Below are 8,971 nucleotides of genomic sequence, written 5' to 3' on the forward strand. Positions count from 1 at the left end.
GACAATGGAGGTCCCGATTTGCACGAGAATTCCAATGGAAGTCTCGTTTCTCTGCCGTCCATTAGCTGGTCTGAAAACCAGGTTATTGTCTCTTCCTAAAGTGGGCCGCATTGGTCATGAAAACGAGGTCTTGTTCCCAATGGAGTTCACGGCACTTCCCTTCCTTTTTTTTTTTTTTGTTGCTCTTTCTATATCATCGAAAAATCCACCTTAAATAGGCAAAACACTAGTTCGACGAAAATACACGGGCCATGTTTCTCTCCATCGGTCCCACCGAGGCCGGAGGAAACTCCGTTCAGCCGTCCGAATCACAACCATGGACATCATCCACCTTCACATGTAGTTTATTCTATCGCGATACAACCCTTTAAGGATTAGTACACGGATCGAAATCTAAGTATCGGCTTCGGTTTATGGAAAATCATGTGCGTGTCTTGCGGCACACCACTAATGTTCATGCCCAAAATAAAAAAAGAGAGAGAGAGAAAGAAATCGATAATCATCATGTCGTCCTTTTTCTTTTTCTCGAAATCGATAAATTTACTAAGTCAAGCTAATGCTATTTATGCTAAGACCGATATATTGAAATGGTAACTTCACTCCAATATATGGTAATTTCACAAACAAATTGTTGAAAAAGGTAATTTCATAAAAATTCCTCCAAATTCTTTAGGGAAATAAAACCAATTTTTCCTTGCGCGTCTTACTGTTTAATTGACCAGCTGGCCTCTGCCTCTGCCTCTGCCTCTGCCTCAGGGTCAGTTGGGTTCCCTCGTCGTCGCTTTGAAATATTCTTCGGGGGTAATAATGGCGATCTGTTCGACCTAAAACCTCCCCCGCCCCCCCGCCATCAAACCGTATGCGAAAATCAAAGACGTAAACTTTCCATTTTAACCACATCCCCTCTCTCTCTCTCTCTCTCCTCTATCTCTCTGGCTCGGGGCAAAAGCCGACCTCTCAGCTGATAAAAATCTTCATCGCTCTCTGCACTGACGCAGAACTCTGTTGAGGATGTTATGGCTCTCTCTAAGCAACCCAACCAAGGACTTGCACGAATCCCAGAAGTCGGTGACGCGTTCTTTTCTCCCCTTCTTAATCCTCGCTTTCATGCGGCTCCCGTCTTTTAATTAGGTGGACTCTCAACCTCCCGGGAATCGGATGCTGCATGCGAAGCTTTGAATTCCTTCCCACGGGTTTTAGTTCTCTCTCTCTCTCTCTCTCTCTTTCTCACTGGTGGAAGGTCCCATTCTGGGTGTGAAGATTTTTCAGCGCCTGTCATCGAGAGTTCCGTTGAACGCTGCTCTTGTTCTCAATCATGCTCTGCTTTTGCTTCGAGCTGAATTAAGAGATCGCGGCGATGGGGTTATATTGATGGGCTCGCCGAGGAGGGTTCGTCTCAACAACCCATTTAATTTGGCGAGGATGGGTCATCGAAGCGGGGTCGTGTACCGGAATCTGGTTCTGTTTGCTGGGTCTTTCTGGGTATACTTCACGTCCCTGTTCAGTACTCTGTTCTGCGTTGTCAACAAGTTCCTGAGGTAAGAAATCTTGAGTTTCATATTTTTCGTTTGATTTTCGACTCTGGGTAATAGCCTGTTCAACTCTGTTTTGGTTCATTCCTCGTTACTTGTCAGACACGAAGAAGATGGGATTCCTCACAAGAAATTGAATGAAAATCCAGATACAGGAGGACCAATTGCTGCTGCCACTCATGTTCAGGAAGATAACAACCCAATTTGTTCAGGGCCAGTGGAAGCAGCGGATGATGTTGCCGAATGCGAGGGCTCGTTGTTTGATAAAATTGCTGAAGAAAGCCCACCGAAGTTCTTGTCGTTCAAGTTTCCGACTTTTGAAGAATTCACTAAGGACAGTGCAAGTGGCGACGGTTCCACTTTCCGAGGAAAGAATTTCCTGTCTGAATCGCTTTCCGAGAATAATTTCAGAGAGGAAACAGAGGATTTGAGTTCGCCTGTGGAGGATTCGAGTATTGATTCCAGATTAGATTCTTTTTCTGACAAATTCAAGTGGGCTTTCGAGTTTTCGTCCAGAAAAGGCACTATCAAAGAGCTAGAGGAACCAGAATTTGTTCATGAAGAAAAATCTGCTCTTGCACAAGAGAATGTCAACACGGAAAACAGAGCACGGATCAAGGAGGGCTTTCTTTTGCAGGAAGAAGTACTAAAGGAGCTCAAGAGCAATTTGATTGATGATAAAGACGCTTCTGAGAAATTCCAGTCCCTTTTAGAGAAAGACTTGCTCTTTTCGGACACGGACTCTGACTCCATGAGCTCGAGCCATGATTTCTCGATCATGAGCCGCTTGTTGGATTCCAACAGCGATGATTTCTTTTCAGAGAGAGATCTCGATGAGGTTCGTGAGCATCAAGATGCGAACGTTGCCGACACCGAAGCCGATGACGAGGACTACGAGAGCATCACGGAAGAGCTCGAAGAGCTCGAACAGTCTGACAAACAATCTCATGACAAGGACCGTGAAAGTCCCACCAAGCTTGAAGAACCCAAGGGCATAGAGGGCGCAGAGGATAAGAGCCATGACAAACCCCGTTCTGAGGGCCCCTCCGAATCGAACGGCGAGAGCTCGAATTGTGACCTCTTGTGGGAGCATCAAGACTTGATAGAGCAGCTCAGGATGGAGCTGAAGAAGGTGAGAGCCACGGGCCTGCCCACGATCCTCGAAGACTGCGAGTCCCCCAAGATCACGGAGGACTTGAAGCCGTGGAAGATCGACGACAAGTTCCAGCGCGAAGAAAAGATGGGCGAGCTCCACAAGATCTACCGGAGCTACCGCGAGCGCATGCGCAAGTTTGACATCTTGAATTACCAGAAGATGTACGCACTAGGTCAGTCAGCTGAGTTCCTCAACAGTAAACATCTTCAGATTTCATTTTTCGTCTGGGTAAAATGTCCTAGTTTCACAGATTATCATGGCTGGGTTGATTCTGAGAAAGTGTGTGATCATGATAATGGGGGCGACACCTTGCCACCGATTTAGTCCATTTTCCAATCAATTGGCATGAATTACCCCTCCCCAACCAACACTCAGAAGTCTAATAGAAGTTAAAGTATTGAGAAGGACCCACTTGATCTCATTAGCTGGGCTGGGGCACTGGGGAAAAAAGCACGAGACCTTTCGGATCACAGACATTATGATGATGATAGCCACGTTATGTAGGACGTACGATGAAAAGGAATCGATTTTTTTAGAAACCCCTGCACATGTATACATCAGTATGAGAGCACTCATTGGCCCATCAGATCGGATGGTCTTTCTGGCTACACCGGTGGATCTTCCTGCCCAAAAGTTCATAACTTTTCCTATGAGTTGATGCCAGTGTTTCATTTCAGACAGATATAAGTAACACTTTACCATTTCATGTACAAGGATTGAAATCTACCCTCGATCTTTTCCGTCTTTTTCATGTTTCTTGCAGAAAAAGAATTAAGGTTAGTTAAAGGTGCACATCAATCTGGTCTATTGCAATTAAGCCTACATGAAAGTTTTCTGCTTTGGACCATCTATCTCATGGGAAACTGCTTTCTCTATTATGGAGTGGATTTTTCTCTCCTCTGCTCCTTAAATTAGCTTGCACAATTCAAAGGTTTCTAGAAAGTTTCCATGTCGAATGAATGACTTTTACGGCCAGAACCTTTCAAAAGTCCCGACTTTTCTTTTCCTAGGATGAGTTTTTGGTCATCAGCATATTCCCCTGTCTGGTCTTCTTTGTTGTTTGACGCACTCGTGGTCAATCAATGTTCAGACTTGAGAACTCTGCTTGTTTGGCATTCTGCAGGTTTTCTCCGGTCAAAGGACCCGCTTAAGTCACTCTCGAGCCACAAATCTACTGGCCCAGCGATCACGTCTCTTCTGTCGCAGAGCTTTAAGTTGTGCAGGGAGAAGAAATCGGAAAATGACCCGACCATGAAGTTCATGAGAGAATTGCATAGCGATTTGGAGATAGTGTATGTTGGGCAATTGTGCCTCTCTTGGGAATTTCTGAACTGGCAGTATGTGAGGGCTCTAGAGCTATGGGAGTCGGACCAGTATAATCTGCACTGGTACAACGAAGTTGCCGGAGAATTTCAACAGTTACAAGTGCTCATGCAGAGATTTCTGGAGAATGAACAGTTTGAAGGCCCAAGGGTGCAATATTATGTCAAGACTCGATGCCTTCTGCGCAATCTCCTGCAGGTCCCTGTAATTAGAGGTCAGCAAGAGCTACTTTTGTTAGGATTAATCCATTTTGAAGATAATTTGATTAAAATAGTTGGTTTCTCGATACAGGGGAATAATATTTACTATAAGCTAATTTTCAAATTGCAGAGGACAATTCGAAAAACAGAAGGATGGCGAGATTAAAAGGGAAAGGTGAGTACACTGTCAACAGCGACGATCTGATAGAGATCTTAGAAGAGTCTATAAGAATATTTTGGCGTTTCATCCGAGCAGACAAAGACTCGAGCACCGCTGCACAAAAGGATCGACACAGAGGCCAACCGGAACTTCAGAATCCTGCGGATTTGGAATTATTGACACAGGTCCAAGCGGTGCTTCAAAAGGTTAGGCGTTTAGCCCTTTTTGCAGTCCTGTAGATTCTTGTTTTTCCCTCACCAATTTCATCCAACAGCAGAAGTGATGTTTACTAGTTTCGAATTTTACTGAAACCCAGAAAGAGAAGAAACTGAAAGATCTCTTGAGGGGGGGAAACTGTGTGCTGCGAAAGTTTCAAAAGCATCAAGAAGAGACCTCCGACCAAGTCCTCTGCTTTTTTTCTCAAGTGGACATGAAGCTAGTGAGGAGGGTGTTAAACATGTCGAGATTAACGACTGACCAATTGGCTTGGTGTAGCAGCAAGCTGAGCAAGATTGTCTTCGTTCACCGGAGGATACACATAGAGCCCTCGTTGTTACTTTTCCCATGTTGATATATATAGCAGCATAGCAATTTTGTACAACTTTTGTAGCTAGATCTCTGATTGATATTAGTAGTTGAGCATAAGTTAGAAGTGTCTGCTGGAGAAAATTTTGCTACCCAATGTACAGCTTCTGTAAGGGCAATTAGGAAATCGATTCTTTCATTTGAGAGAAAAATGTTTCGTGAAAAGCGGCATCCTTTTCAGACCTTGTCTTCTCAACTCAGCAAATTCACTGCAACTTTGCACTCCGATTCAAGTCCCTCAGTGCGTATTCGAGCTCTACCTGGAAACGGTTTATAACTTGGTTCGATCTCTCTTCAACTTCGCACTCCAATTCGAGTACAAGTAGCTCGAATGCCTTCTAAGCTTCAAATATATTTTGATGGAGTTTGTTAGTCTCCTCTAATGCAGTGTTGAAGTTCAGGCTCACAGATTGTATTCAGCAGCATGTAGCATTGTAACCTCAGCTAGAGAATTGTTTAGCCGTCAGTCAATAGGTTGATGCTGCGCAGCTAAGACAGCTCTGGTCATTCTCTAGCCCCTTGCGTCCGTTGCGTAGCTAAGCGGTCACTTCATCTGTGACAGCCTTTCCCTATTTCTGATAAAGTTCGGTCATGCATGCTGCTCATTATCATAGATGCTCTCAGCGTGGCTATTACCGGAACTTTCATAGGCATGAAACTCAAATGTCGTATCTTCTGCCTCAAATTTCACTTCCTCTCTTAACAATATCATAATACCGATATAGGATCAAGATAATACCAGTGTGCTAAGGTTCTCTTAATGGTCGTTTTTGTTCGATCTGGCCCCTCAAAAACACATGTGTGCACTTTTTTCAGAATAGATATCTGTGACTAGAAAAGTCGATATCGATACATCTGCTCTGAATGCTCAAAAAGAGTTTAAATGCGCAATGTCTTGATAGTTCAGCTCTCTTGATACTTTGTTTGTGGTTGTTCATGGTTTATTTCTGGTCTAAAGTTGCTTGTCATCTGAAACTGAGCAAAGTGTAATAGGAGGAGATAACAAAGAGAAGAAGACTTTAAAACACATTACTAGGAAAATAATGACACTAACAAGTGTAACAGGAGCCTAGGACACTGTACATAAAACAGCATAGATGGATAACAATTTTTCCTGGGATAAGCTCCAAAGCATTTGCACCAAACACGAAAAAAGCAGCTATCTCTACGTATAAGGCTCGTCCCGATCAATCAATTGTAGCATTTGTTCGTCGAGAAAGCCGTGGACATCTCGCTAGGACATGGAGGTGAGTCCCAGGGCATGTTTGAAGGCAAGCTGAAGGGGAAGCCCATTGATCGCGTGGTCACTGGCCACTGGCTATTCACATGGAGCATACCGTGATTCTTCTTCAGTCCTGCCGCCTCCTCTTCACCCCCGGCGTTTCCTTGCATCTCCTGGGGAAGACCTATTGAGAAGCCACTGAATTGATGTGACCCCTCGAAGCTTATGCTCTCCGACCCCTGGTTGACGTCTCCGCCCATCAAGGCAGGGCACATGAGCATTGGGGATGTGTCGGCTGCACACTTGGCAGGTCCTGGCGGCATATCAAGGGGCGAGAAGACGAGGGTGCTGGGGAAGTCGCTGTTTGAGATTGTGAGAGTGGAGGCTTTAGAGACCGGCGGGTATAACATGGGCCTGTATGATTGAACATCCAAGGAGTTGAAGCCAGCAGAAGTTGGATGCTGGGTGGCTGATCCAGTCTCTGTGGTGCAGGAAATGTTCTCCGAGCCAAACTGAGAGTACTGCGCACCGTCGCCGAGCGGATCCAACCCGATATGTTCGGGTATTTGAGTGATCCAGGAGTGTGATAGAGCTCTTTGTGCCATGGAATTGGTTTTCTTGAATATCCTACAGATAGCCCATGAGTCCTGCAGTAACAAGATTTGTTCAGATTACTTGCTAATTTTTCAGCATCAATTTAGAAGTAAGGATACTGAAACTGGGATAGGTTTTGGCGTGTAATACATTAGGGGGGATGTTCTTGTCCAAGAACTTCTTGGGAGGAGCGGAGTCAGCAAAGGAAGGGAGGCGGAACTCGTGCATCATCCAGTCGGTTTTCATGCCTTTGGCGGCTCGGCCTCTGTAGAACACGAGGGACTTCTTGAGGCCGATGCACTTGGTTCCGTCGGAGGAGTAGATAGGCCGGTCGGTCCCGGTCGCCTTCCAGAACCCGGAACCTGTGACTCTGTTCGGACGTGCGCTGTTCCTGTATTTGCGGTCTCGGGGGCAGTAGAAGTACCACTCTTTCTCTCCAGTACTTGCCAATTCTGCTTCCAGAAAGTCGACAAGCCAAGCAAAAAAATAAAAAAACACTGCTTAAGCTCAACTACTACAGGAGAAACAACGTCAGAAAGTGTTAAAATGCTTCAAAATGATACGGTATTAACAGGTGTTTCATCAAGAATGGTAATCCTGAAAGAAAAAGATATCTGGAAGAATTACCAACTGATGGACAAATGGTTCATAGATAAGTATGGCTTAGTAGCACGAACATAGCAATCTTGATGTTGAAACTCCTGTTTAGTACGAAAACATGCCAAAAGAAGCTGCCAAAGATAGCAAGATTGCTTCTGGTGTGTGAACACTACCGTATTGCTCGACATATACGATAGTGATAGGGCAATATAATTAACACAGTCACTTCGAGAAAAAGAGAGGATAAGCTTCAAATGATGTTTGACAGATTAAAAAAAAAAAAAACATCAAACCAAAACCAAAGAGCACGAAGAATATGGTCTTTTTCTTCGTTCCATGCATGCAAACTCGCACTACCATTGAGAAAATTGCACACGCCGAAGAAGCACCAAAAAAATGATGAATCAGACGGACAACTTTTTCTCTGTTCTTACTTGGAAGATCCCAAGGATCATATTTGTAGATGTCAACTTGCTTGATGAGCTCAATGGGGAGCGACCTCTGCTGAATCTTCCTCTTGAGGTAGAACCCGACGAGCTCTTCATCAGTGGGATGGAACCTGAACCCAGGCAACATCACGTCATCCACCTTCTCTGCATCACTCTTCTCCGCCATCTCTCTCTCTCTAACACGAAGAGAAACCTAATCTTGCAGCCTCCAAGAAACCAGAAACCCCAGAAGCTGCTTTGAGCTGAAACCAGCTGAACTCCGCCAAGTAACTATCGCTCGCGTGAAAAGAACTCAAAAAACAACACCCTCCCAGAGCCCTTAAGACATATTATACGCCTCTTGCTGGAAAAGGGCCTTTGCTTCCGGAGCTTGAGGCGATTCTTGAGGGGGAGACTTTCAGTGGGAGACTGTGCAGGAGCGAGGATATCGATGACTTGGTTGGAGGAGGAGCAGAGGCTTGAGCTTTAAGCTCTCTCAACACAGGTCAAGAAATATAGGACCCCCTTTGAACCCACCCGCACCATCTTTGGTGGCGTTTAAATCCAAATTAAGGATCTTGAGCGACTACAAAAATGGGAAGTGTCTGTTTATGGGAGTGTCAAGAAAAGGAAACAAGAATTCAGAAATCTGTTCATACTATTGCATTGTTCAAGCTTTTTTTTTTTTTTTTGGTTCTCTCTCTCTCTCTCAAATGGGGATTCATGCCAAGTTTATCTTCAAATCAGGGACTAGATGACAATGCATAATGCCAATGTAACAGTTTTCCATGCCCTAATAAACTATTCATTCTTGAACATTTTCTTGTTTAGCTATGCACACTTGCAGGGTCTACTTCCAAGACTCGCTCTATATAGAGCCAAAGATGAATAAAATAATCAGACATTTGAGAGATTTCCATTAGAATAATCTTGAGAAAGGTTTGATTATTGGGTGTCCGCCTGATCCCAAATTTCTATTCCATTCTTCTTACACCTTCTATTCTTCATCAGATTCTGCAAAAAATGCCAGATATGAACACGTGACCCGTCGCTGAATGTGGATTTTTTTTTTGGGATTTCTTAAACAATTCATTATTTCCCATCTAAACAGAAAAGGTTAATAATTGATTATTGAGCTTGATTATCCCCAGTAGGGCCCACCTCATGTAAT

The 8,971-nt window shown here is 44.3% G+C and overlaps 2 protein-coding genes across 2 annotated transcripts; one reads left to right on the forward strand and one right to left on the reverse strand.

Moving 5' to 3' along the window:
• Positions 1-763: 763 nt before the first annotated feature.
• Positions 764-5,182, forward strand: LOC115731105. The gene is made up of 5 exons (XM_030661731.2): positions 764-1,538; positions 1,635-2,860; positions 3,812-4,225; positions 4,342-4,577; positions 4,688-5,182. Exons 1-5 carry the CDS (start codon positions 1,372-1,374, stop codon positions 4,940-4,942), a joined length of 2,298 nt encoding a protein of 765 aa, XP_030517591.2. The 5' UTR covers positions 764-1,371; the 3' UTR covers positions 4,943-5,182.
• A 792-nt stretch (positions 5,183-5,974) lies between these two features.
• Positions 5,975-8,378, reverse strand: LOC115727177 (protein FEZ). Its single transcript, XM_030657342.2, has 3 exons — positions 7,807-8,378; positions 6,923-7,224; positions 5,975-6,825 (listed from the first exon to the last, which is right to left on the reverse strand). The coding sequence occupies exons 1-3, from the start codon at positions 7,985-7,987 to the stop codon at positions 6,148-6,150; spliced, it is 1,161 nt and encodes a 386-aa protein (XP_030513202.2). The 5' UTR covers positions 7,988-8,378; the 3' UTR covers positions 5,975-6,147.
• Between the last annotated feature and the right edge of the window lie 593 nt (positions 8,379-8,971).

This window comes from Rhodamnia argentea, chromosome 11 (genome assembly GCF_020921035.1).
Source record: "Rhodamnia argentea isolate NSW1041297 chromosome 11, ASM2092103v1, whole genome shotgun sequence".
In the NCBI taxonomy this organism is placed as follows: domain Eukaryota; kingdom Viridiplantae; phylum Streptophyta; class Magnoliopsida; order Myrtales; family Myrtaceae; genus Rhodamnia; species Rhodamnia argentea.

Bases quoted from the DNA above. Each gene is read 5' to 3' on its own strand.
- LOC115731105 (XM_030661731.2), top strand. From the start codon at position 1,372: ATGGGCTCGCCGAGGAGGGTTCGTCTCAACAACCCATTTAATTTGGCG. The intron at 2,861-3,811 runs GTCAGTCAGCTG...GGCATTCTGCAG, and splicing joins CCAGAAGATGTACGCACTAG to GTTTTCTCCGGTCAAAGGAC. The intron at 4,226-4,341 runs GTCAGCAAGAGC...TTCAAATTGCAG, and splicing joins GCAGGTCCCTGTAATTAGAG to AGGACAATTCGAAAAACAGA.
- LOC115727177 (XM_030657342.2), bottom strand. From the start codon at position 7,987: ATGGCGGAGAAGAGTGATGCAGAGAAGGTGGATGACGTGATGTTGCCT. The intron at 7,225-7,806 runs GTAAGAACAGAG...TTCTGGAAGCAG, and splicing joins TGATCCTTGGGATCTTCCAA to AATTGGCAAGTACTGGAGAG. The intron at 6,826-6,922 runs GTATTACACGCC...TTGTTACTGCAG, and splicing joins ACAAGAACATCCCCCCTAAT to GACTCATGGGCTATCTGTAG.